Genomic DNA, 27627 nt, shown 5'->3' on the forward strand with positions numbered 1-27627 from the left:
ACTGTCCATTCTCTTTACACAGAAGCTGAACCTGCCCCTGTTTCAGTTACTATTGTCTTTTTTCAGCGGTTACATACCCCGTTCACCAGGTTTCCCCCCTTCCAACAGATGTTTAAAAATAAAGTTATTGGAACATTTTTAATTAACAAAGTTTTCTTTACTAACGAATTCTCGTTCAAGGGTTACAACAGGGACGCGGACTGTGGTGGGTACGGTGTGGAGTGATGTACATACCGCTTCTACAGTCGAGGACTGACAGGCTCCTGCTCCTACAGTGGTCTCTGGGGGGAGAACGGTTACCGGAGGGTGTGCAGGAAGGGGTGGGTTTGCAGGAAGGGGTGAGGGGTGTGTGGGAAGGGTGGGTGTGGGTGGATGATGGCTCTGGCTGGGGCTCAGGGCATTGGAGAGGTTCATGGCTAGGGTGGAAGGGCATGGTAAGGGCAGCCTGCCTTGCCATTTGTGGATGCCAGGCGCTCGGACCCTGGGGCAACATACACCTCCCAGACTGACCTGGGGCAGCAGACACCTCGCACAGTGACCCGGGTGCCTAGTGACTGCACTCTGTGTGTGACCTGCTGTTGATCCTGCCCCCATGTCGGTACCCTGTTAATGGTGGCTGTCCTATGCAATTAACAAACCCCTCCCCCACCCTTCACACAAAGTCTTCTGCAAAGAAACATGACTGAAACAGTAATGAACAGCAAACCATTTTTAATACTCAGGTACACAGTTGGGGGATGCAACTGGGATTTGGGATCAGGTGAGCCAGGAAGGGAAGCAATTCTCATACTTTAGGGAATGAGAGCTGTTTGGTACATGAGCGCTCTGCTGGGGTGGAGGACAGTTTTCATGGCCCCAGCGCCCTCCTTCTTGTGATTTTGGGTGAGGGGGACAGGACTTTGTGGCGGGGAGGGCGGTTGCAGAGACAGTTCAGGGGGGCTCTCTGCTCCTGCCTGCGGTCCTGCAGAACATCCACAAGGCGCCGGAGCGTGTCCGTTTGCTCCCTCATTAGTCCAAGCAGTGTTTGAGTCGCCTGCTGGTCTTCCTGCTGCCACCTGTCCTTCCGTTCGCTGTGTGAGCACTGCTGCTGAGAGAGGGTCTCCCTCCACTGGCTCTGCTGGGCCGCCTCGGCTCTGGAGCAGGCCATCAGTTCAGCGAACATCTCGTCCCGAGTCTTTTCTTTCCGCCTAATCTGCGCCAGCCTCTGTGAGGGGGATGCCGGAGCAGTTCGGGAAAGAGCCGCAGCTGTGTGATGGGAAAAAGGAAGTGATTTCCTTCCAAAGATACATGTTTGCGAACACTGAACACAGTCTACTCAGTTTCTGTGAACAAGACCATACAGGGCACCTAATCTCATGTGCTCTCAGGACAAGTTCGAATTTTCGGTATTCGCTTTCATTGCCTGGGGTCTTGCACTGGAGATCGGACAAGCGGGGCAGGACAGCAGAATCCGTGTAGCAGCCAGGCCTGGTAAGCCGTAAACTTTAGGCTGCTTAACAGTTAATGGATTGCAGTGCCCTCCTGCTGCAGGCAATCTGGAAAGCATAAAGTCTGACCCTGTGGCTGTCCCCGGGAAAGATCCCTGTATGCTTTTCCTCTGCAGCCTACAACACGTGGCTGTTAAACGACGGTCATTGTTATGCAAAGGAAAAGTCAAGCATTCACAATAGTAACATTAAAGTAATTCCCCTAATTAGATGCAGCAGTCGCCGAGCGAGATCACCCTGAGGCGGGTCTCCAGGAGAAACAGAGAGCGAATGCTGCGTGAATCCCTGCACAGACCAGGGCCCTATGCTGCCATGCTGGTCGAGGCGATGCTCCCATTATACCTCCTGATGGCCTGGCGCTGAAGAGTGTGCTTCCACGGAGCACCCAACAAGGCACCTCTCCCCAGGAACCTCATGGAGGCCTTTCTAGTACCTGTCAGAGAGCTTCATAGAACTGTCCCAGGAGGATTACTGTTCGATCCCTATATGCATCGACCTTCTTTTTATATAGTTTTTATTCCTGGTTTGTTAAAAAATAAATGTTTAAATTTTTATAGCACTTACCGACTGATCCTTCCCCTGATTCAGAGTCCGGGTTAACGGCCGGGGAGGGTTGGTAGGGGATCTCTGTGAGGGTGATGAAGAGATCCTGGCTGTCAGGGAAAGCAGTATTGTAAGCGCTGTCGCCTGCCTCGTCGTCCACAAACCCTTCCTCATCTTCCCCATCGGCGAACATCGCCGAGGAACTGCCCGTTGACACTATTCCATCCTCAGAGTCCACGGTCACTGGTGGGGCAGTGGTGGCAGACCCACCGAGAATGGCATGCAGTGCCTCGTAGAAGTGGCATGTCTCGGGCTGGGCTCCGGAGCATCCGTTTGCCGCTTTGGTCTTCTGGTAGCCTTGTCTCAGGTCCTTGATTTTCACGCAGCACTGCGTTGCATCCCGGCTGTATCCTCTGAGTGCCATGGCTTTGGAGACCTTCTCGTAGGTCTTTGCATTCCGTTTTTTGGAGCGCAGCTCCGAAAGCACAGACTCATCGCCCCACACAGCGATCAGATCCAAGACTTCCCAGTCAGTCCATGCTGAGGCCCTCTTTCTACTCTGAGATTGCATGGACTCCTCTGCTGGAGAGCTCTGCATCGCTGCCAGTGCTGCTGAGCTCGCCACGACGTCCACACAGGAAATGAGATTCAAACTGGCCAGACAGGAAAAGGAATTCAAATTTTCCCGGGGTTTTTCCTGTATGGCTGATCAGAACATCTGAGCTCGGACTGCTGTCCAGAGCGTCAACAGAGTGGTGCAGTGTGGGATAGCTCCCGGAGCTAGTAAGTTCGATTTGCATCCACACCTAGCCTAATTCGACATAGCCATGTCGAATTTAGCGCTACTCCTCGTCGGGTGGAGTACCGAATTGAACTAAAGAGCCTCTAGGTCGAATTAAATGGCTTCCTGGTGTGGACGGGTGCACGGTTAATTCGAATTAACGCTGCTAAATTCGAATTAAAGTCCTAGTGTGGACCAGGCCTAACAGACGTTTTGCAGCATTTTTAAGTGAGTTTTTGTCAAACATTTTCTTTTTTCCAAAGTTTCCATTTTTTTCAAAGACAAAATTAAAACAGTTTTGGGAGGTTTGTAAAAACAAAATTAAAAAACAATTAACATTTTCATTTAAACAACCCATTTTGTAGAGATTTTTAAAAAAGTTTTCAAGTTTTAGATTTCTCCTCCCTACATTTTTACCATGTTGTCACCAAGAGAAGGGGGTAAACAGGGAAAAAATGTAAATAAATTTTTTTTAAAACAAAAAGATGTAAAACAATTATTTAAAAAAAAATATTTCCCTTTTTCCACCCTGCTGACTTCTGGGCACTGTTTCTAACAGGGAGTTTCACATTGTGCTCCTCTGACCCTCACCTGAGCATCTGAGCTCTCCCAAACAGCCCCTGTCCAGCTGCTCTGCAGAGCTGACTCCATCTCAGGGGTAAAATGTGCCCAGCCACCATTCCAGGACAATCCACTTCAGCATCAAGGACTATGAAAAGTTACTCTGCAAAACTGCCCTGCCTTGTGCTCCTAACGGATTTCCCTTGAGGCCTTCTGGTGTTTGGCTTCCCGCAGGGGTGTCTCGGACTCCAGGCAGTGAGATGGGATGAGAGGTGTTTCCTCAGTGATATGTTTAAACTCAAACAAGCAAACTAGGCTCCTTCAGTTCTAAATCTTACAGCCCTAAATAGAGACACTGCGGTCGGGGCAGGGAAGGGGGGCGGTGTGGGGCAGGAAATGGGGAGCGATGACGAATATCAGACCTGAGGAGGGGACAGAAAAGATCAGAGAGAGGCTGCAGCATCTCTGCTGCCTGAGCACTAAAGACCCCAGGAAACTGGGAGCAGGGAGCGGGACTGGGTGGAGTATCCAACCCTGGGAAGCAGACGGGGGCAGATCAGAGCAGAGAGAGAGCCTGGAGCTTCCCTTCTCTGGAAGTCAGACAGAGCAGAGCGGGCAGGCGGGAGCAGGGAGTGACTGTGGATTGTTCCCTCCTGACCCCGTCAGCAGTAGAAGCCACTGGGCTCTATCCATCCTACCGCCCTGATGATCCTGTCTCTGTGCCTCTTGCTTCCCGGTGAGTATCCAGGAACCCTATGCTAATTCATAGCAGGTTGAGTATACTGCGCTGTTGCGATGTTTAAGGGAATGGGACTGTCCCAAACCAGCACAGGGCCAGCGCTCGGTGCTGGGGATGGGCCAGGGATAGCAGTCAGCCCACGCTGGGGCTACAATCGCAGCTTCACAGAGTTTAAGGCCAGCAGGGACGATTAGCCCATCCAATCTCACCACCTGACAGTCCAGAGCTGAGAATTTTCCCCAGCTCCCCTGCACTGAGCCCAGTCACTTGTGTTTGACTAAAGCATCTCCCAGAAAGGCCTCCGGCCTGGCTGTGATTCTCCCTCTTCCCTGGGGAGCTGGTGCCAGGGGTTAATCCCCCACACGGGGAGAAACTGCTGCCTCCTTTCTCACTGGAGTTTGCCAAGAGTCAGTGTTACTGAGGGGCCAGAGACACTGAGCTAGGATCCAGGCTGGGCTCTGCTTCTGTTACCAGTGAGAGGGGGTTGGGATTGAGGGTTCTGCTTTGGGCCTTACTCTCAAATGTACCTATCAGGTCTGGGCCCGACCCTTTGTCTGGCCATAGCGTGTTCCCTGATGCAGGCTCTGCTGGGGAAGTGAGGGGCTGAGCTCAGTTAATGGGTCTGGGGATGAATGTAGGCACTGCTGGGCTGTTAGCAGAGCCCTGTGCAGAGTCACTCAGTGCTGATCCCCCGGGGGCATGGGAACCCTCCAGGCCACCCACATGGGCCTCACAGAGCTCTGCATAGTGCCTGGCAGAGTCTCATGGAGCAGGCAGGTTCCAGCCCCACCCATCCCACCCAGGCTCCTCTGTGATGAAGAGAGATGTGGGGCCTTGGTTCCCAGGTGCCTGCATGTGAATCCCATTCAGTGCACAGGGCTGGGGAGGGCGATGTGGTGTGTTACAGACCCAGAGCCCACCCGTCTCTGCAGGGGGCACTGTTACCTCAGGAGCGGGGACCATGGGGGGAGCACAGACCCTACCAGCTATTCAGGGCGTCTCACAGCAGGGGTGATTCTAGCCTGGCACTGAACACGTCACCTTTCTGTTCCCAGCGCTGGGTCCCAGCAGCCAGGAGATCTGCTCAGCTCCCGGTGAGTCCACCTGTCTGTCTGTCCCCAATCTACCCATGGCATATACCCCTCCCTCTCCAGGGCATCTAGCCACCACCCCTTGGGCCATGTCCTGTTCAGTTCAGTGCAGTGCCAGTGCCAATGGCACTGGAAGGCGGATGGGGTTCCGTGGGATCTGAGTGGGATGCAGGTCTCCTGGCTGGTCCCTCCCTGCCCTGATCCCTCTCTCCTGTGACCTGAGGCCAGTGTGAAATGCAGATGGAGAGTCACATCTATGGCCCATCTGCAGGGCACTGGCCCTGGGAAGCAGAGAACACAGCTCTGACCCCAAGGGATTTTACCTTCCTATGGCACCAGCTCCTAGTCCCTTGCGGCCGCAGAGTTGTCTCTGAAGCTCTGCCCCCAGGATGCAGCCTGCACCTTGTCCTTCAATAATAGCAGCGTTGTCAACACTCAACCTGGCCGGGCAAGGGACTTTCAAGAGGGTACAGACAGAAGGGATCATTAGCTCACCCAGATTGAGCTCCCGCATGACCCGGGCCAGGGAGCTGCGCCCAACGGCCCTGTGTCCAGCCCAGCAGGGGCTGGCTGAGACGGGATGTATTTTTTTGGTCATGGCCTCATTTCTTTGCTGACTGTCTGAGCAGGAGAGGCAGGGGATGCTGCCAGCCAGGCACCAGCAGGGGGCACCACTGGGATGGGGAAGGTGGCAGGCAGATATTGACCTACCCAGCAATAGCAGCAATTCCCCTGTGAATTCAGAGCTGGGTCCTATTGTCCTGGCAATTCCCAGGAAAGGGGGATCCTCTCCCTGCCACTGCTCCACGACCTTGTCTTAGCCAGGCCTGGAATAGACCCCGTTTTCCCCTGTGCCGGCTGGTGGCTGCGGGGTGCAAAGAGCAAAAGAACAGGGAGGATGTTAGAGTAGATGTCGGAGCAGTTAGGCTCTGGACACAGCTCCTTGGCTGTCCCCTGCGGAGCTCCCTGCAGCAGCAACTGTTCTTCAATGCATGGGCTGCCGAGGCAGGGCAGAGGGTGTTAGGGGTCCCCTAGAGAGCCCCCAACAGCCAGTGGCCGGCCTCGCAGAAGGGTCACCTCTCTCTGGGCCGTACTGCCCCAGCTGGGCTGGAATCAGAGTCTCCAACCAAGAGGTGGCACTTTGCACCTGCCATTTTCCTCCTGTCCCATTGACAGCAGTGACCCATTCTCCTTCCCAGGTGCTCTCCCTGCCCCCACTCTCTACCTGAGCCAGACGTCTGTGAAGCCGGGGGAATCCGTGCAGCTCCAGTGCTCTGTGATCTCCCAGCTCCTAGCCACCCGCATCGTCTTCTGTCAGGACGGGGAGGAGGTTTCATCCCAGAGGGGCTTATTGGGGAAACTCACTTACAACTCTGACCATGCAATATCTGGGGGCAGTTCCGGGAATTACTCCTGCGGGTACGAGATCAAGGACAATGACAACCAGGTGATCAGGTCCCAGCTCAGCCCTCCACAGCACCTCATCATCAGCGGTAAGGCCAATGCGTGCGTGCGTGCGTGCGTGTGTGTGTGTGTGAGAGACCATATCCCAGCTCAGCCCTGCCCAGCAACTCAGCACCCCGAGAAGGTGGTGGTGGTGGTGGGTGAATGGCAGAGCAAGGACCAGGGCTTTCAAGAGGGAATGGCCAAAAGGGACCATTAGATCACCCAGGCTGAGCTCCCATATGGCCAGAGAGCCGCTCCCAGTGACTCTGTGTCCCGTCCAGCTCTGGTGGAGCCAGGTTGTAGCTTTTGGTCATGGCCACATTTGTTTCCTGGCTGCCTGAGCAGCAGGGGCAGGAGATGCTGCCAGCCAAGGCAGCAGCAGGGGGCACCGCTGGGGTGGGGAAGGTGACAGGCAGATATTGATCTACCCAGTGGCGGCAGCAATTCACGTGTGAGTTCAGAGCAGGGTCCCATCACCCTGGTGATTCCCAAGAAAGGGGGCTCTTCTCCCTTTTGCTGCTCCAGGATCTTCCCTTAGCCTGGGCCTGGAATTGCTCCTGGTACCCTCGTGCCAGCTTGGGGCCTCAAGCGTGGGAGGGACAGAAGGAGAAGGAGGATGGTAGAGCAGACGCCGGAGGGCTTAGGGACTGGGCACAGCTCCTTGGCTGTTGGCTGATGAGCTCCCTTGGGCAGTGAGTGGTCTTCACTGCATGGGCTGTGCCGGCAGGCCAATGTGTTGGCCAGGCCCTAGACAGCTCTCAATGGCCAATGGCTGCCTCTCTCCCAGCTGTACTGCCCCAGCTATGTCAGGGGAGTGCCCACGCCAGGGCCTCTTTTTCTAGGAGAGTGCTCAGGACCCAACAATGGGAGCCCAGCCCGGCTGAGCCCTTAGGCTCTTACATAACCCCAATGATCCTGGGGAATAAAGTGCCTGGGCCCTGGAGAGAGCTCGTCCCCCCATCTGCCCAGCTGGGCTGGAATCAGAGCCTCCATCCCAGACGTGGCACAGACCCACCTGCCGTTTACCTTCTGCCCCATCAAGAACACTGGGCACCACCAAAACCCCACTGACAGCTGTGACCCATTCCCCTTCCAGGCGCTCTCCCTGCCCCCACCCTCTACCTGAGCCAGACGTCCGCCCGGCCGGGGGACTCTGTGCGACTCCAGTGCTCCGTGTTTTCCTGGGCCCTGGCCACCCGCATCGTCTTCTTTAAGGACGGGGAGGAAGTTTCGTCCCAGAGGAGCTTATTGGGGAAACTCACCTACGACTATGACCATGTGGTGTCTCGGGGCAGCTCTGGGAATTACTCCTGTGGGTACGAGATCAAGGGCAGCAAGAACCAGGTGACCAGATCCCAGCTCAGCCCTGCCCAGCACCTCAGTGTCACCGGTAAGGCGTGTGTGTGTCTTTGTGTGTGTCCGTATCCCATCTCAGCCCTGCCCAGCAACTCAGCATCACGGGACAGAAGGGTGAACAGACAATTAAATAACAAACCCCTGAAAATCCAAACACTGAAGTTAATCAGTTTTCAAAATCTAAAATGAAATTTTTTTAACGTAACATCTTTGTTCTAAATTTATCACAGGGAACCTTCCACCCCCCATTTTCACCCCTCTCAGCTCAGACGGCCCAGCCCAGGCAGGTAAGGAATGGGGACATCATAGAAAAGTCTCACCAGAAGGGACCTCAAGATGTCATTAAGTCCAACCCCTGCACTGAGTCAGGGCCAAGTAAACCTAGACCATCCCTGACAGAGGTTTGTCCAAACTGTTCTTAAAAACCTCCAGTGAGGGGATTCCACAACTTCCCCTGGAAGCTGTTCCAGTGATTAACTACCATTATTGTGAGAAAGTTTTTCCCACCATCTAACCTAAATTTTCCCTGTGGCAGATTAAGCCCATTACTTTCTGTCCTACCTTCAATGGGCACTGATCCCTGTGGACATTGATCCCTGCCCTCTTTATAGGCCTGGAGTCTGCTCTGGTCTCTTATGTATGTATTACCTAGGAAGTGACTCCAGCAGTGGTGGTATCAGGGGTTTCCCCCTACCCAAGGTCAATGAATTTGAAGCATTTCTTCATTTAGGGGATTCTATTTGGGGAAAAGTGAGTCCTGGGCTGGGCAGCCCCCAGTCTGAGTGTGATCGCCATGACGATGGATGTAGAGGAAACACACAATGACACAACAGGCTGATGCACTCATCCAATGTGGTGGTCTCTCTCTCTCTCTCCCTGCAGCTCTCCAGGCTTTAACCAGCATTGCTGAGCTGGGCAACATCTCTGAGGGCAGGAAAATGGCCCTTTCAAAGGGGGAATCCCAAACCCTTCTGATGGGCAAGAGTTTCCTCTGAAGTTCACAGACCCCCTCTGCTAAACCGGCATTTAGGGGATTATTTCCTCCCTCTCCACTCACTGTATTTGTTGTTGCTGTAGCAGGAGGCACCAGATGCATCATCATGCCTGGGCTCACAAATTCTTTCTCTCTGTGTAATTAGTTATTTATGCTCTGTGCTTCAGTCCTGGAACAGAGGTGTCACAAACAGCATGCAGGCAAACCCCTCTTTCAGGAATCTCAACCAAGCACCAGTGCCCAGTTCTTAGGAAGCACCGGTGTCCCAGGAAATGACTTTAGCACAGCCCAAACCTGGTTGTTTGCCCCAGCTGCCTCCAAAGTGTCTGCATCAGCAAACCAACACCTAAACAGTATATCTGCAAAAGCTGTGTGCACCCCTTCCACCGCAAGGAAAATATAGTCAGACTTTGTATAACAGTGCCACCTGGTGACTCCTGCCAGAATGACACTAATATTATCTGCGTAAACAACAAGGAGTCCTTGTTAGTGACTGACAAATTTATTTTGGCATAAGCTTTCATAAGCTAAAACCTACTTCATGAGATTCATGGAGTGAAAAAAACCAGTAAGCAGAATATATATTATAGCACATGAAAAGAAGCGAGTTTCCTTACCAAGTGCGGGGGTCTGTGCTAACAAGCCAATTCAATTAAGGTGGAAGTGGCCTATTCTCAACAGTTGACAAGGGGTGAATACCAAGGGAGGGAAAATTACTTTTGTAGTGCTAACGAGGCCAATGCAATGAAGGTGGCCATTTCCAACAGTTGACAAGAAGGAGTGAGTATCAGCAGAGGGAAAATTACCTTGGGCCACCTTGATTGCATTGGCCTCCTTAGCACTGACCACCCCCCATTTGGTAAGGCAACTTCCATCTTTCAATGTGCTATTATATATATTCTGCTTACTGGTTTTTTCACTCCATGCATCTGATGAAGTCAGTTTTAGCCCACGAAAGCTTATGCCCAAATAAAATTGTTAGACTCTAAGGTGCCACAAGGACTCCTCGTTGTTTTTTCTGGCACAGACTAACACAGCTACCACTCTGAAACTAATGTTATCTGTGCCTCAAGAGTTGGTAGGAACATGGCATTTCTTTCCTGTGAGAATTCTGACCTTTCACATTTTATTTTCATCCTGAATCAGGGGAAAAAGTCAAAATTTCAGATATTTCATGCAACAGAAATTCAGCAACATTTTGGTTTAGAAGCATCGAAGAGTATTGTCAAAAGGTTTTGATTTTGACAAAACTGCATTTTCTGATGGAAAACTCTTCCATTGTATATTTGTAGACCAGAACTGTACATGTTTCTACACGCCGTACAGATCTCTGGCCCCAACCCAGGAAATCTCTGAACATGTGTGCAAGTCCAACCCTATCCAGTTAACCTATGTATCTGCTTAACTTTAAGTTCCTGCTGCAACCCCATTGCTGGAACTAAAATGGTTGTTTGAAGTTAAGTTTGTATCTCGGCGCTGTCCTGAATCATGATGCTTCCCTGAGCTCAGTCCTTGAGGGGGCTACTTAGGGATCTGGGGCAAAAATTGGTCCTGCTAGTGAAGGCAGGGGGATGGACTCAATGACCTTTCAAGGTTCCTTCCAGTTCTAGGAGATTGGTATATCTCCAATTATTAAAAAAAAAAAAAATTGTTTGCAGGGGGTTTATTTAAATTAAACTTGTTTGGGATTAAAAAAAATGTTGGGTCAAAACAAATTTACTTGTAATGTTGGTTGTAATTCAACCAACTTTACTTGTAATGTCGCTTTGCAGTTAACCGTGGGGTGAGCGACCTGGGAATATTCATGAGGCCAGAGGGGTCACTTTACCACAGGGCTCAGCCTACTCCAGCCAGTAGGGACTTGCCGGTGGCTGCTTGGGGAGGCCATTCACACTGAAGTTCTTTCCTAGGGCTGGATCTAAAGCTCCTGTTGGGAATTACAATCCCTGCTGTCCTGATTCTGGCTGTGGTGCTTTATCTGCTGGGAAAGAAAGGTGGGTATGAGAGTGAGGCCAAGCCTCATTATCAGATGTACAGGCAAATGTGTCAGAGACAACCCCTCTGTACCCCGTGTGTCTGGGATGGGGGGAGAGAGATGATCAAAGACACAGTGAAATTGTGTTTTTGGGAGGCTGGTTGGGGGCAAAGATCAGAGATGATGAAATGGATTATCATAGTGATTATTTTGTATTGCAGTAGCACCTTGGAGCCCCAGTCAGGGATCAGAGCCCCACTGTGCTAGGTGCTGTGCATTAGGTGTGTTATTCTAGTGCCCTGGAGCCATAATCAGGGATCAGGACCCCACTGCATCCAGTACTGGACAGATCAGTAATGAAGGGGATAGTCCCTGCCCCACAGATGGCCACAATCTAGGGCTCAGCCAGGGGCATGTGTCTGGATGGAACATCGACACACGGATCACTATTGCTGCAGTTCAGGAAGGCATCCCCTCGTCAGGAAGGGCCCTTATGCCTGTGCCCGTGTGTAAGTGATTTCCTGAATCAGGGCCTAACAGCTCTGGAAATAGAGCTCTGGACACAGCTCTGCCCTGCCAACCTTTCCTCACACAGCGTCCCCAGTCCCAAGCTTTCACAGCACTCGAGTCACCCCAACAATCTCGAGATTGGCTTAAAACTCATGGGATTTCCAAGAAGTCATAAATGTGGGGTCTTTGTATGTGCTTGGGGGATTTGATCTTGGAGGGGTCCTTTAGGTCACATTTTCCAGCTTTTCTCCCCCCAAAATGAGGGTTATAAATTTATTTTATTTTTTAACAAAAGCCAAGATTCGCACTGAATCCCCTGACTCTCAGACCTGGGGCTTTACATAGAACATGAAATGCTATGAGACTGGCAGTTAAATCATCAGACTTGGCCACACCCTTCCCAGAGGCAGTCAGTGGGGCTGGTGGAGGAGAGCGCTGGGCTGGGCTGTGGGGATGAGGTTCTGTGTCAACACGATGAGGAATTGGGGCCTTGTTACTCAGTTTCTCTCTCTCTCTCTCTCTCTCTCTCTCTCTCTCTCTCTCTCAATCTCTGCACATGAGAAATTGTGCCCACATCTCTGATTACATTGTCTCACTGCTTCCAGTTGCATCTCTGGCAAGGGATCAAAGGTAAGAGGAGATTATACCCTGTCCCGTCTCATTTCCATTCTGGGTCTCTTCTCTCTGCCTCATGGAAGAGCTGGCAGCTGCTTCAGCCTCACCACAGAACTCAGCCTCCTGCTGTGAGTGGGGTTTCAGTCTGTTTGTTCTGGAGGAGTTTTGAAAGGCCAGGGCAGAATGAACTCCCTGGTGGGGACGGGATCTGGGGGGTTATGAGGAGACACTTTAATGAAGGGGTTTGACAAAGTGGCATGTTTCCATTGAATTCACCAGCAGCAGAGTGAGTGTGTTTGAAAATCGCCCCGAGGCGTTTGAAAACCCTGTTTTACAATCAGGGGTTGTTGGGGCTGGTTGGCCACAAAGTGACACCGACCAACCCAGCCAGTTCCCTAGAACCTGGTCTGTTCTTCTGGAGTGGGGCTGGGAATGGCCAGGCCTGGCTGGGAACCAAGGGTCTCCAGTCCATCCAGCTGCAGTGGGTAACACCCAATGTTAGCTTCCTCGGCTGCAGCTGGTTTAGTGCCAGGCTTGGCGTATCCACGCACAGACTCGCCCTGAAATACCCACAGTAGATTCACTCACAGTGGCTGTGATTTCAGTGCAGGTCTTTGCATGGGTTAGTCATAGTGCTTCCCTGCCTGCTGGGGAGAGCCGGGCAGCAGGGACGCCCGTGGGGATTCTAAGTGTGCCGTATATGTGAACAACTCACTGTACAGAGGGGGCTCTGAGATGGTCGCCTCTGCAGCACGGCCAGGGAACCAGCTTATTGGGCACCAGGCTGCCCCCAGTGCCGGGGGAGCTGCTTAGTGCTGCTGGCTCGCTGTCTGCCCATCACCCTGTCAGGGGGCTCTGAGGGACCCCTGCCAGTGCCCACCACACACAGAGACCCTGTGGGACCCCTCAGACAGTGTCTAAGGGTTGCTCCCCATTGCTCTGCAGCCAGCACCTGCCACTCAGGGCTCCCCCAGACCCCTGTTCCCCTCCCGCTATGACTTCCCAGTCACCTTCAGCCCACTGGGCTCACTGCTGCCCTTCTGAGGGCTACGGGCCCCATACACTTGTTCTGAGCTCTGCCTGGCCCATGCCGGCCTCACAGCACCGGAGCTTGGAGCAGATTCATCAGCTGTGTGTTGCCCTGAGAGGAACTCCAGGAAATCTACACGGCCCCGGCCCAGACAAGCATGATATGGGGAGCAGTCAACACTGGGCTGGGGTGGTGCAGAGAGAGCCAGGTGGGAGTCCAGGGAGTCCATGGGGTGACCAGCTGAACACAGAGAGGGAAAGGCACGTGGGGAGGCTAGAGGCAGTTTCCAGGCTCTGCCAGTGTCCGGCCCAGCCTGGGTTCCCGGTGCAGTGACTCTGCCAATAAAACCGGTGGGGGTAAGGGAGACATGACACACAGATCTTTAGTGCTGAGATTCCCCACCCCGACTTCCAGCAGTGTTTGGTCTCTGCCTGCTTCCTGTGCCCCCAAATTTTGGGCTCTGTAGCTGCCTGTCTCCAAATATTCCCTCTGTCCCTCCTCCTGCCATAGGACCAGTCTCTCCCCCCAAACATCCCCACCCTGCCCTCCTGGGACCTGGGAGCTGATTAGCAGACTGGGCCAGAAGTGTGGTCTGAAGCTGTATTTCCACACCGGGCAAAGACATTAAAATCGAGCCTTAATGATGAACATTCAGCCTTTCTACATTATGAGCAGACCTGTGTTGCCGGCACAGAGGCCCGAGGACAGCAACAGTTGTTCGTTGCCCGGTGTGCTTCGCTCCAATAAACACACCATGGTGGAGAAGCAGACAAAGTTTATTTGAGCCCAAATTACAAGTGCAAGTGAGATTATGTAATTCCCAAATCCCTGCACACAGATACAAGTCGTTTTTTCCTCTTTATACTCTTTGATTTCAGCTAAGCTTTTATTACCCTCTCTGGCCTCTCTCCCCACCTTTCATTCCCATGCAACAAATACACTTTGCAGCAGCAATTACATTAAGCAGTTAAGCTACTTGTGAAACACTTTAGCTCGTTGGGCAACTCTCTGTGAACAGTTATCTTGTTTTATTTCTTTTGATCTGTTATTTTGCCTCAACCAGGAGCAAGCAGGTTATATTCTACTATAGACAGGCCTCTGGCTATTACCTCTGTACAGGTGTTAGTAACTGATAAATCCACTTCTTGTTGCCGGCCTACATAGGTCGATTAAAGTTCAAACATAAACTTGGTACGCGTGGTCAGACATGGAGGACTTGTCTGTTCAGAGGTCACTACAGAAAGGCTTTCATTGACACTGTGGTTTTTCCACCTCCTGATGTTACCTAGAGGTCATGCCCTGGGATGACACCAACACCTGGACTAAATGCAGTTTTCTTTGGGTAAAACTTCAGCATGTAAATTTGTCTAAAATTTGTATATAAATATTTGATTAAAAAGTTCAAAGTGAAACAAAACAAAATGTCCATTTGAAAGAAAACAAAATGAACATTTTCTTTAAGATATTTTTCATTGAAAATTTAATTAAATCAAATAGTTTGCCTAAACATTGCTTCGTTAACCATTGCTACCATGAAAAAATTCTTCTGTTAAAAATGCTTCACCCAGTTAAGTATATGAAACGAATTATTTTCTTCAACGCTTCGTCCTATGGTGTCAGATTTTGGTTCCCCCCAATCTTAACTCCATGCTGACATGGTGGAGTTTTGAGTGGTTGGTTGTTTGGCTATTTTTCTGAAGTGGCTTATCTTTATTAGACTTTCCCTCCATAAATGATGAAGCTGCCGTGTTCCTTGTTTATCCAGTAGTAGGGTCTGCTGCCTTTCCACTGAGTGTGAGCTGAATTGAGATGTAAGGTCCTAGCAGGAGAACCAGCCATGGGAAGAAACCTACTCACAGCTAAACCTCTGAAAACAGATTCAGTGTCACCAAGGTGACACACAGAGAGCACATGGTGTCACTCATACCCCCGTCCCTATTACTCCCCACAGGGAACGAGTCCAGCGTGACATCAGCAACACTCCTGAAGATCATATTGAATGTAAGAGCTTTTGGAGAGTATTGTGGTTACTGGGGTTACTTGAACATGAGGGAGAAAGGCTGGGGTTGGGGGTAAATGTGTTAATTGGTGGGGGATGGACAGATCCCAGATCAGACTGTCTGGCCAAGAGTTACAACAACAAACTGCCTGTGATCAAAGTGAATGAGGAGAAAGAGTTCTCGGGCTCATGCATCTGAGTCCCTGAAGTTCCTTTGTCCCACCCTTTGCCCGTAATACCCAGTCCTGCATTGCCATGGCTTAGGGGACTGAGTCAAAATGTTATCACTTTCCGTCCTTCATGGAAAGGACACATCCTGGGGAAAGCTCCCATTGGAAAGTGTTCCACTGCCTTCCCTGGGAGCCGGGTGCAAGAGTGCCTCATGGGAGCTGTAGTTCAGGTGCCACGTGATCCTGGTCTCCTCTTTGAGCTGAGCTCTCTGGCTCTCTCATGATGCACCACTTTCTCCCCTCTTGGTGACAGGAAGTAATACATCATGGGAATCCCTGGCTGCAGTGCATCATGGGAGATGAAGCCCAGCCAGGCAGCCCAGCCTGTAGAGGACAATATGAGCACGATGCAACCGAACTATATGCAGCAGTAGCATGGTGGTATTTTCAATCAGAATATTCCTAGTTCTAGCCAAAATATTTCAGTTTGGGGGCACTCATTTTCTTAACAAAATCTTGAAATTTTCTGCCAAAAGCCGACTTTCTCAAAAACCCAGACAGTTTCCACAGAACATCCTCAACAGCCGTATTAAATCCTTCTCCTTCGGTATCCCCTACTGACCCTGCTCAGGATCAGGCTCCATTGTGCTCAGTGCTGCCCACGGGGGAGCCCTGCCCTGGTTGGGGGAGAGGTGGGAGCTGTGTGTGTGGGGGTGGGGGTGGTTATAATTTGTGCTCAACGAGGTACCTTCCCTTAAAGGCATTTACATCCGAGTGACAATGTGTAACTGTCATTCTCTCCTCAGATGCCTCTGTGAATTGGCTGAGAAGCTCCAAGGTGAGTCACAGCTTTTATTAATGACAGAATGAAGTGATAGAAAAGAGCGATTTGTTTGCCTGTTCCAGCTCAGCAGTGACCCCTGGGCTTGGGACATGGATTTACTCAGGAGACCCAGGATTCAGGTTGTGTCTGATACCCTGGTCTCACTGCTGGGGCCACAGATCTCCCCCCAGGTCCCAGGAGCAGGTAGCTGCCTCCCACATCTGCTGTTACCCTGGCCAGTCAGGCCCTGCCCCCATGGACACACAGACACATATGCAGGCAAGAGGAAAACATACTTCCTGGACAACACACCACAGCGATAGGGAAGAATCCCCCGTGGCCTGAAAGTCTATTCAGCTACAGAGAGGTTTTCCCCCACCAGCCTCTGCAGTCAGACAAACAACCAAGGCAGAGATGTTCAAAGTTTCAAAGTTCCGATTAAAACTCCTGGGAACTGGACATTCAAACTTCTGGCAGGTTTGAAAACCTCCTCCACAATATTACCCATCTGGGAATCGGCACAAGTGAGAATCCCCAGCACCACTCGCTGGTAACCTCCCACTATGGGCCTCCACAGGAAGGAAGACAGGCAAGGTGAAATCTCGGGAGGTTCCCATTGATGTCAATGGGGCAGGATTTCCTCAATTGGTCTCCATGCAATGTAGATGTCAGTGGTGTGCACGGTCTCACACTGCTAGCAGCGTGCTTTTGCGGTGGTGCACATGGTGGAGCCAGGGTATCACGTTAGTGACAGGGAAAGCTACTAACACAGAGCTTCCTTCCCCCAACTGCTTCCTTATGATAATTATTTGTCCACACTCCAGCTGATATTGGCATTGAACAATTACTCTGGATTTTTATTCCTCCTCTTATTATGCTGCATGGGAGGAGTTTAATATGCAAGTCTTATTTTTTATTATTACTTTTAATATATACCATCTGATTGAGCGTTTAACGCAGTATCACAAAGGGAAAAGCTGTGCACTGCTATCATGGAGGGGTATCGAATCTCCTCAGAGTTAAAGTTACAGTTAGCATCCCGTTATCAGCCTGCTTTTCAGACCCTCCCTCACCATCTACAAAACCAATCCAGTGAATATGAAAGTTTCATTGCCATGTCTCATCACTGGGATGATTTTGTCCTAAAAGCCTGGGGCAAAGAACAGAAATGATCTCAGAGAGCTGGAGTCTCATTCACTTTCCAGAGATTCTCCTAGTATTGCTGTGGCTGCTCTTAGTATGATCAAAAACTGATTGATCCTTAGAGCTTTTAATAAACTGCTCTAGGACAGGTACTAGTTACAGAGATATTTATGACTCATATGAATTCACAAAGTTGGTTAAATGCTATTAAAATTATACATATTGGTTCCTTTGATCCAAGCAGTTAGCCAATATTTGGAGTTTTGTAACTTGTTCCTGTAGAGAAGAGAAAGTGATGACAGAGTCAGTATGGGTGTGAATGCAACCCCATTTATTTACAATGAATCTACAAAGTCCTGTATCCCTGAACACAAGAACAACCAAACAACAGGAGTGCACTCCTATGATTTTAGCTTGAAGTCTCTTTCCAGCCAGCACTCTGCCCAAAAACTCTCTCCTCTCTCAGCTTTTCTCTCAGGGTCCTCCTCCAAGTCCCTCTGGCTGTGTCTGGCTTTCTCTGGTTCCTTCTGAGGTGTTTCTGTTGATTGTGTCAAACACACACACACAGATATACAGCTGCAATCAAACTCAACCCTGCCCCTGCATTTGTTTGCAGACCTCGAGGAAAATGGCCCTGCCATGCCCAGGCTTACTGTGGTCCAGTCCTTGGGTGGTGGCTGCCCATTGCTTCAGCAGAAACTAAACAAAGGGATATTTAATGGTTCCTTATTTAGCCTGAATGTGCTGGGTGATTGCCTATAGATCAGAGACATGCTTGTTGGGACACCGAATCGCCTAGCATAACAATATAATGAACTAGTACAAAATAAATATACATTATATACATTATAAATATCACCATTAATAACATCAGTGATTAAAACATGAAACTAGACAGGAAAACTGCACTGCCTGCAGCAAAGAAGAATTTTATTTCAGATAACAACACCCCATTGCAGGAGAACCCGGCACTGCCTCGGGATGGGACAGTACCTGCATGGAGCGAGGAGAAGGGTCTCCACTGCCCAACTGGCAGGTGTCAGGGCAAAGCCCAGCTGTCCTAACCAGGTACAGAAAAGGCCAAACCAAGGCTGGGAGAGGGGCAATCTGAGCTGCCTGCCCCAGAGGGGGTTTCATATAGGAAGTGGGGTCGTTGGTGTTTCCCCGCCTAGATTCCCATTAGAACTGCTCCTGATGTATGTACAGGAGTGATGTCAGAGAGGCATTTTCTGGCTTCATTTCTCTGGCTTCAGGCTGGCTTAGCAGAAAAGTAACATTACTGTGATTTACTTTAAAGCATCCCCGGCCCCAGAGAGAAGAGACGCCGACATATGCGACCGTCGGTCAGCAGCGGGACAGATGTCATTAATGCTCCACTTGCTGAAATGCAGGACTCGTCAGTGCGCAGTTACATTGCAGATCCTCCCAAAACCAGAGACAACCATAGGGGCTTTGCTGCAAGGAAATTGGGGACCATCTCTGAGGCCAAAGCTGGACAATGCACAGTGCCCAAAGTAGTACAGGAAAAAATAAAATTGGGGAAAATAGCCAAACTTGGTATTCCTACCCTCTTTGTATCGATAGCTCAACTCCTGAGTCCACTCAGTGCTGTTCAGAGATTCCATTGCCAACTCAAAGTTTACAAAAATCATGAGGAAGGCAAGGCCCCCTAAAATCCCAAAAGTGAGTACTGCTGAAGTCCCTGTGTGTACGTGAGACATCCATTGGGGTGCGTGTCCTTCCAGTGCTGAGAAACACCCCGGCACCCCACACAGATTACTCCCAGTCGCTGTTCTCTGGCCAGTCATCTTGTGACGCAGCTGACTGGAGCCTTACACTAATGGGAGAGTGAAACAAGGAAACTAGCAACAAAAACCCAAATAATTAACAGTAGATGGAACCTTTCACTTAAACCCTCTGCACTTGGTAAAGTGTGATTTACCATTTCTATTGTGGTAGCACCTAGAGATCACAGGGACAGGGTCCTATTGTGCCAGGAGCTGTACAAACAGAAAGCAAATGACAGCCCTTACCCCAAAGAGCTTGTGTAACTTTATGTAAGACAACCACCACCCCTCTCCTAGTGCTTTAACACAAATATTATACATAAGAAACATGTGGAGAGCCACAATATAGTTATCTGAGTGTTCTTTTCAGCAAGGGTTGCATATGGCTCCACCTTTTACAATTAAATTTAAAAAGAATAAAAGGAATTAACTTAATTTTTTAGGAATTAACTTTATAAAATTTTATAAATCTAAAATAATAGCCTAATTTTTACTAAATTACAAGACTGTTTTATAATTTACATATATTACTTTAGTTACATATAAATATAAATAAAAGAAAATTAAATTCTCTAAAACCAGGATAGTTTTCATAATGAAAACTATCTTAGAGTGCATTCATAGCTGAGTTTTAGTAGAGTCTTTGTTAATTAACTTTATATGGTTTGCTGAGTGAAAAGTACTGTAAAATATTTTCTTCTCTTGGTTATAGAAGTTTATAAGTTAGGAATTCATGGAGACTGCTTCTCTTCTGCTTGACTGTGGAATTACTTAATAGCTAATTAATTAATTAGCTAGTATTAAGTATAAAATGAGAACCGCTGTTACAAAACAAACACAAAAAACCAAGAATAGCAAATATAGATGACTTTTCTTTTATTTTTACATTTAAATGAGATGACAGTTGGTGAACCAGACTGTTAAGAGAATTTTACTAATAATGAATAAATATTTAAGGTCTACAATTAAAATGAAAGAAGTTATTTAAAAAAAAATTTTTTTGAAAACTAACTAACACTGCTCACATTTCTCTGTTGGAAAGTTAATAGCACCCAACCTGCTGCAAAATCATTCAGGTGAGCTGCAGGAAAACTAACTTGCTTTTTGCTCCTGTGGCTGAGCTTCCCCAGCCCATGCAAGTCAGCATGGTTTTTAGCAAAAGCAGTTGCCCTGACTACCAGCTTTCAATGGAGTTTATGTGTCCAGCTATAGAGAGCCTATGGAGCATGCCCAAAACTACTACCCCCAATTTCAAAATCTTGTGGGTGTGTGATGCTAATCATGATCTGCTTCCAAAGCAATAATGCCCCAGACACACTTTATTTCTCTCCCTGCTTTGCTTTAGATCTTTTACAGAGATATCTCCCTCTTATTAGGCATGTGGGTTATACTCACGGTCTGGACATCTGGAACCTCAAGGCTCCACTGAGACAGAAGATTACCCAGCCAGGGTACGGAATATTGACAGAGGAACAGAGACCTTGTTCCTGGCTCTCATTTATCACCTTGCCACTGAGCCCTGACTATATTTTCTCCATTATTATTTATAATAGGACCCCTGAGACAATTCAGGAGAAGCAGGACCAGGCAGCGGGGAAGCCGAGATTGGGGGTGGGGAGGTGAAAGGTCACGGCCCTGCAACACCGGAAAGGGATATCGGGTGATCGACTATTCTGCAAAGCAGCTAGGGACTACAGGTGCCAGCACTAAACACCTCAAGAGCACAGCTGCTGTGTAGCAAGGGTCCTGTCTGACCCCAGAGGCCTATATCGAAGGGGGAGAATCACATGCTGCAGCAATGCCTCGCAGGAGGCCCAAGGATGGAGGCTGTTGGGGAGGCTCCCCTGCCCAGCACAGCGCTGAGGGGTCGGAGAAGCAGGAACAGCCCAGGTTTGCTCAGACTGTACCAGACTCTATGCAAAGGCCCCACAAACACCAGTGATAGACACAGCAGCTCAGACCCTGTCACACCCTCCAGTGTGGCTGGGCAGATCACCATGGAGGTGACCTGCCCCGGCAGAGTGGCTATAGAATCATAGAATATTACAGCTGGAAGAGACCTCAGGAAGTCATCTAGTCCAACCCCCTGCTATGTGGGATGGGTCACACTGAAAATGCCGTACTCAGGGTGCAGATTGCAAGAAATAGGGCAGACAATTCCCCAAACTGGTGGTTTATTCTATAATTCAATTCACCAAGCGAGTAACAAAACAGCTTCTGCAGTACCACACTGGTTAACCAGGCTACACACCGTCTCCCAGCATTCCAGCCTTGGCTCCAAACAGAAAAACAGGTTCAATATGATGAGGGGTCATTGAGAATCTAGTTCACCATATATGAGGTTCTGACTAATGAACTTACACTGGCCAGGCTTGGACCAGGGCAAGATGGGACCCAGCCAGGGTACGGAATATTGACAGAAGAACAGAGACCTTGTTCCCTGGCTCCTCATTTATCACCTTGCCACTGAGCCCTGACTATATTTTCCCATTATTATTTATAATAGGACCCCCCTGAGACACCAGGAGGAGCAGGACCAGTGTGCAGCGGGAAGCCGAGATTGGGGGTGGGGGAGGTGAAAGGCCGGCCCTGCAACATGGAAAGGGATACGGTGATGACTATCTGCAAAGCAGCGTGTGGGACTACAGTGCCAGCACTAAACACGGAGCAGCTGCTGTGTAGCAAGGGTCCTGTCTGACCGCCCAGAGGCCTATATCGAAGGGAGAATCATGCTGCAAGGGGGCACGTTCCCCTCGCAGGAGGCCTAAGTGATGGAGGCTGTTGGGGAGGCTCCTCCCTTTGCCCAGCACAGCGCTGAGGGGTCGGAGAAGCAGGGAACAGCCCAGGTTTGCTCAGACTGTACCAGGACTCTATGCAAAGGCCCCACAAACACCAGTGATAGACACAGCAGCCCAGACCCTGTCACCCCTCTCCAGTGTGGCTGGCAGATCACCATGGAGGTGACCTGCCCCGGGCAGAGGGGCTATAGAATCATAGAATATTACAGTTGGAAGAGACCTCAGGAAGTCATCTAGTCCAACCCCCTGCTATGTGGGATGGGTCACACTGAAAATGCCGTACTCAGGGCAGATTGCAAGAAATAGGGCAGACAATTCCCCAAACTGGTGGTTTATTCTATAATTCAATTCACCAAGCGAGTAACAAAATAGCTTCTGCAGTACCACACTGGTTAACCAGAAGCCACACACCGTCTCCTATAGGCATTCCAGCCCTTGGCTCCCAAACAGAAAAACAGGTCTAATATGATGAGGGGTTATTGAGAATCTAGTTCACCATATATGAGGTTCTGACTAATGAACTTACACTGGCCAGGCTTCGGACCAGGGCAAGATGGGACAGGTCTGGGGTGCAAGGCGGGGAACTGGGGGGAATTGGCTGGACCCTGCCTATTGTTGGTTGGTCCTGTGGGGGGAGGGGCCTGGTGAGCAGAGTCAGCGATGGGACCATCAATGGGGAAACGGCCAACTGTCACCTGGGGAATGAGGGGAGCAAAACTGTCAAGCTGAGAGGTGGGGGGGGGAGCCCAACTGTCACCTGAGGGAGGATGTCACTAGGCTGGGGGGTGGGGGTCAGGAAAAGCCCTCAGATAAGAGGGGGTCAGTGGGAGGAGGGAGGGGATGGGGGTTGGGTATAGGGAAGGGGGGGTAGAAATGGGGAGGGCCAGGAGAAGGGAAGGGGGTGGAGATGGGGGAGGAGAACCGGGGATGGAAACAGGATGAGGGGAGGGGAGAGGCGCAGGATAGAAACAGGGTGGGAGGTGGAGGAGGCGCATGAGATCCCAGACAGGGCCCAGGGGAGCTGCCTTTTTTGTCCCCAGCCGCTTGTGTGATTCCTGTACATGCACATAACCCTGCTTCTTAGAGCATAATTAATACCCTCGTCTTTCCCAGCTCCCCCCACTGTGGGGCAGGGATCTGCTGATGGGGAGGGGCAATCCATCACGTGTCCCAGCTGTGCTCCAGAGCTGAAACTTCTTGTCTCCCCAAATTTCATCCCTCAGGGGGCTGGTTTCTTTTATAAACCCCACTGCTGGGATAAGGGCAGGTCTGGTCTCTGCCCCCCAAAGGCTCCCTGTTTCCCTTAGACCAGACTGAGTGAGCTGCTGAACCCACCCATAGCCGGGTGGGGGGTAATCTCACTGGGTGCCCCTTCATGTCAGAAGCCCCCACATTGTATCATGTGATGAGGGGAGTGGGGGCAGTCACAGTGGCAGACATACCTACTGCTGGAGGAAAGGAGGCAACACCGCATCCTTGTGTCTGTGCGCTGGAGCAGAGGCCCTTGAACCCGAGATGTCAGGGGATGCCAGAGAGCAGTGGCTCAGACCCTGGAGGATGCAGCGAGCAGGAGCAGAGGCAGCGAGGTGAGCGCACTGGATTTTTAAATAATTTTTCTATTGATTTTTACCTGGTGTGTGTCTGGCAATGTCAGTGCTGGTTTACAATGTTTTTTTTTTTTTTTTTTTTTGCAATAATGCTGTTTATTCTGTACACAGATTTGTTTGTTTTACGATTGTCTTGTGGATGCTGAGGCCGCACATGCTGCTTCATTGTTGTAGGGTCAGACACTGGGTCTGCTCACACACTGCTTTGTTGTCATTTCCATGTCTGCTTTCAGAATTGTGCTGGTTGTTAACACCTGTATGAAGCACACAAATGTTACTTACCCTGGCTTTAGAAGGGGAAAACTGATGCACTCAGACAGGGGAGACTTACCAAAGCTCACATAGTGAGTCAGTGCATGAGCTGGGAATGGAACCCAGGAATCCCCCAAACCCTGGGTATTAGTCCCAAGAGCTTTCTTCCCACCCTCTGCAACGAGGAGTCTCATGTCTTGTTAGTGAACAGAACTAACACCACTGGGCATGGAAACAAAACATAACCAGGGGTTGGAATCTGTCTGGATTGGGGTGCGGTGGTAGTTACACCATAACTAGGGTTGTGTTAAATACAACAGTGGAAAGAATGATAAATATTGAGTGTTTTGAGGAGTTTTAATGAAACAAAACTTGGGTTAAAATCTTTAGCCAGTGGTGGATTGTTTGGTGTATTGATTGTACAATTTGTAGTCCTGGAAAGTTTATGGTATGCTGTTGAAAAATGGGTGTGGGCTCTGGGCTGGGGCAAGGGGTTGTGGTGCAGGAGGGGGTGAGGGAGTCAGCACTTACCTCAGGCAGCTCCTGAAAGCGACTGGCACACCCCTCTGGCAGTGGCTCCTAGGCAGGAGGGCCAGGGGGGGTCTCCTACAGCACTGTCTGCAGGCATCGCCAATGGGAGCTGTGGAATCAGCACTCTGGCCAGGGCAGTGCACAGACACCCCGTCACCCCTGCACGGGGCCCCAGGGATGGTGACAGCCACTTCTGGGAGCACAGAAGAGCCAAGGCAAGTAAGGGAGCCTGCCTTAGCCCCACTGTGCTGCTGGACTGTTAGTGCCCAAAATCTCCCGGATTGGCTGCAGTAGCCTCCGGGAGATAGGGTGTGATTCCAGGAGACTTCTGGCGAAAGTGGGAAGGTTGGCAACCCTAGTGAAGACCGAGCCTGCTGCCTGGGTCCAAGCAAGCCTAAAGCTAGTCTTGGCAGCCCCATTAAAATGGGGTGGTGACCCACTTGTGGGTCCTGACCTACAGTTTGAGAACCTCTGCATTGGCCTATTTCTAACCACTACACTCCTCTCCCAGAGTTAGGGGTAGAAGCCACAATTGCCAATCACCAATATCCTACTGCTGACAAGTGAATACTTGTGTGTAACCCACTGAGAAGGCATTTGTCATGTCCTTCTCCATTGGCTGGTCTAAAAGAAGGTTGGTAATTACTCATGTGCTTCAGATAACACGGGCCTAAACTGGAGATCTGACACTTAAGGGATCAAACCCTGCTGCTGATCCACAGGGGGAGCTGAGTGTCTTCATGTTCTGGGTTTGTACAGCACCTAGCACAATGGGGTCCTGGGCTGTGACTGAGGTTCTATGTGCTACTACAATACAAACAATGACAGCAGTCTGGCTTTATGGGAATCACACGGTGAAGAGCCCATTTTAAAACAGGTTTTGTACTTAAAAATGATGATCTGTAAATTATGGTGTGAATCACCAAAATACTGTAGCCAAGTTACTGTGCAACCGGGAACTGGAGGAGGGAGGGCACATCCAGTGACTGTTACTAAAGGGTGTTGCTTCTTCCAGAAGGGAAGCCCCCGCCCCCTCCAGAGGACAGGCATGGGGCAGAGAGATTCCTTTCCTGCCTGGGGAAAGTGAAAGTGGTTTTGGAGTCAGCAGCAGGAGGGGAGCTGCCTCTGTGGCCCAGCAAGGAACATCTGTGCTGCTGTTACTGAGCTCATATTTGCATCATCATTCCAGGCACTCTGCCTGCTCAGGCCACCCCATCAAGAAGGAGACCCACAGTCCTGCAACACTGGGACAGCCTTGGGATCAGCCACTAACAGGGAAGGAAAATGGCAGATGACAGCAGGGAAGAGGGAGACATGCAGCAGAGAGCCCCACTGCCCCAGGAGTGGGAAGACCAAAATGTCCAATTTTTGTTCCTGAACCATTTCCAGGGGCTGAGGGTGATTGGAGCGCCTGGATAGAGCTAAATCAAATTAAGTCCACTTTAATTCTGATTAAGAGCATCCACACAAGGGTCTAATGCAGGTTAACTAATCCACTTAAACCTCCAGAGCTTTCCAGCTCCTGATCAGGGTCACACAAAAAAATTACATCAAGACTTTTTAAACAGAAGACTAGATATTTGACTAAATGATTCTCTGTGTGTGTTGAAAAGTTACAATTTTCTCATTGAAAGCTTCAATGGAAATTCATCTAAGCTTTACACAGGGAAAAAAATCTTCCACCTGCCCCAGAGTGTACCACGTTTAAGTCCTCACTGGTGGTAGGTGGAATCTGCCATCGTCCTGTCTCATGTTCAAGCCCCTGTGCCTTTGACCACATGGGCCGCTGTTTTTTGTGTATGGCACAGCCAGGGACAGGAGGGGCAGGTTGGGAGTGAGGGGATGGGATGGGAGTGAGGAGCAGATCCAGGGGAGGGGAGTATCAGCACTCACGGCTGACCTGCAATGGGCCTCCCGAGTGATGAGAGGATTAACAGGAGCCCCACTGGCGTATAAACTCCTCACTGCTCACCATGTCTCTGCAGGTAACCAAACACTTGCCCTGGATCCTGGCCAGATAGGAGTAGGGTGGGTACTGGTTTCCCCTACCCCCTGTGGCCATCCCACCCCTGGTGTGGCTGCCTACCCACCTTAGGCCAAGAGGCCTGCATTTTTCTGCCATCTGCCAGAGCCAGGAGGCTACGCGAAAGACTGTTGCTCCGCAATGCCTGAGAGTCAGAGCCACTACACTGTTTGCAGCTTTGCCCTGCTTGAGGGCCATGGCCTCCTAGACTGCAGCCTCGATTCACTAACTCCCCTCTATGACTGGGCTGTCCCCACAGTGACCCACTGAGGCGGAGTGGCCTCCCTCTGAGCCAGAGGGGATGGGGCAACTGCCAACCTACTACCGGGTTAGTGTTATGAATATAGGAATTTTGAGCTGTGTCTGGAAGCAGGGTGCAGAACAATGCACAGCAAATCACCACAGACACACTCTAGTTTGTTTTATTAATAAAAGTGATATTCCTTTCTCATTCATTGGTTTGTTGTTTAATGAAGCCCAAGATCATTACATCAGTGCTTGGTGAGGATGGGGGGGGTTGGGTGTCCAGGGTTCTTCCACCCTCTCACACACTCAGTCCATGCTGGGTGGGGTTGGCAGTAAACCTCCCACTGAGCTGCATGGGGCAGTTCCCCTCTCAGAGCTCTGTCCCCTGGCTCTCTTCAGACTCAGGCAGGTGTTTCTGGGATGGTTAAACCCAGGGCACGATTCTGAGCTTTTTGCCTCACACATGAAACCTGGAAACTTGTTTTCTTCTAAATGCAAGATAAGAGACTACTGGGGCACTGGGCACAGGCCTGTAGCACCTTGGCTTTAACCAGGCCCTGGGCATGGGCCTATAGTGCCTAGGCTTAACTCTGCCCCGGGCATGGTCTTATGCGGTCTAGGCCTTAATCCTGCCCTCCGGCAATTCCTTTAATTCCCAAGTGACATTGGTGGGTCCCCATTGTTATGCTCCCAGCACACTAAGAGGAGTTGGATATAAACATAGATCCCCTGGCTGGAAAGCTGCAGTGTAACATGACTTTATTGCTTATAATACAGAATGATAACACACAAGGACCCAAAACAGAATGAGATAAAGCAGGCTGCTCCCTAAGTCAGAGAGGTCCAGGAGACCCCACCTTGTTCTAGGCTGCTTTCCATATCTGCCTGCTGCTAGACCCAGGTCACACACTTCCCTGCAGAACCCCCTGCCTGTCATTTACAGTGACGGTTTACAATTCCAATACAGTTTTCAATGCACCATGCACATGATGGATGGGCTTGGAGGGAGCTGGAAGTGAAACAGAAATAGATTCACAGATGTGAAGGCCAGAAGAGCCCATTGTATCCACCCAGTCTGACCCTGTGTACACAGGCCAGAGAATTGGGGACAGGACACCTG

General features: G+C 50.2%; 1 protein-coding gene across 2 annotated transcripts; it reads left to right on the forward strand.

Moving 5' to 3' along the window:
* Positions 1-3812: 3812 nt before the first annotated feature.
* LOC120388671 lies at positions 3813-19124 on the forward strand. 2 transcript variants are annotated; one of them, XM_039510671.1, is made up of 9 exons: positions 3813-4108; positions 5167-5205; positions 6402-6695; positions 7745-8038; positions 10909-10992; positions 12089-12113; positions 15080-15129; positions 16104-16135; positions 18561-19124. In XM_039510671.1, exons 1-9 carry the CDS (start codon positions 4078-4080, stop codon positions 18630-18632), a joined length of 921 nt encoding a protein of 306 aa, XP_039366605.1. In that variant the 5' UTR covers positions 3813-4077; the 3' UTR covers positions 18633-19124. The 2 variants fall into 2 exon arrangements, 1 of the variants encoding a protein (XP_039366605.1); XR_005590626.1 differs by lacking the exon at positions 18561-19124 and having other exon boundaries at positions 14894-15129.
* The last annotated feature ends 8503 nt before the right edge of the window (positions 19125-27627 follow it).

This window comes from Mauremys reevesii, linkage group 22, assembly GCF_016161935.1.
Source record: "Mauremys reevesii isolate NIE-2019 linkage group 22, ASM1616193v1, whole genome shotgun sequence".
NCBI classification, from domain to species: domain Eukaryota; kingdom Metazoa; phylum Chordata; order Testudines; family Geoemydidae; genus Mauremys; species Mauremys reevesii.

Bases quoted from the DNA above. Each gene is read 5' to 3' on its own strand.
- LOC120388671 (XM_039510671.1), top strand. From the start codon at position 4,078: ATGATCCTGTCTCTGTGCCTCTTGCTTCCCG. The intron at 10,993-12,088 runs GTGGGTATGAGA...CACTGCTTCCAG, and splicing joins TTATCTGCTGGGAAAGAAAG to TTGCATCTCTGGCAAGGGAT. The intron at 15,130-16,103 runs GTAAGAGCTTTT...TTCTCTCCTCAG, and splicing joins TCCTGAAGATCATATTGAAT to ATGCCTCTGTGAATTGGCTG.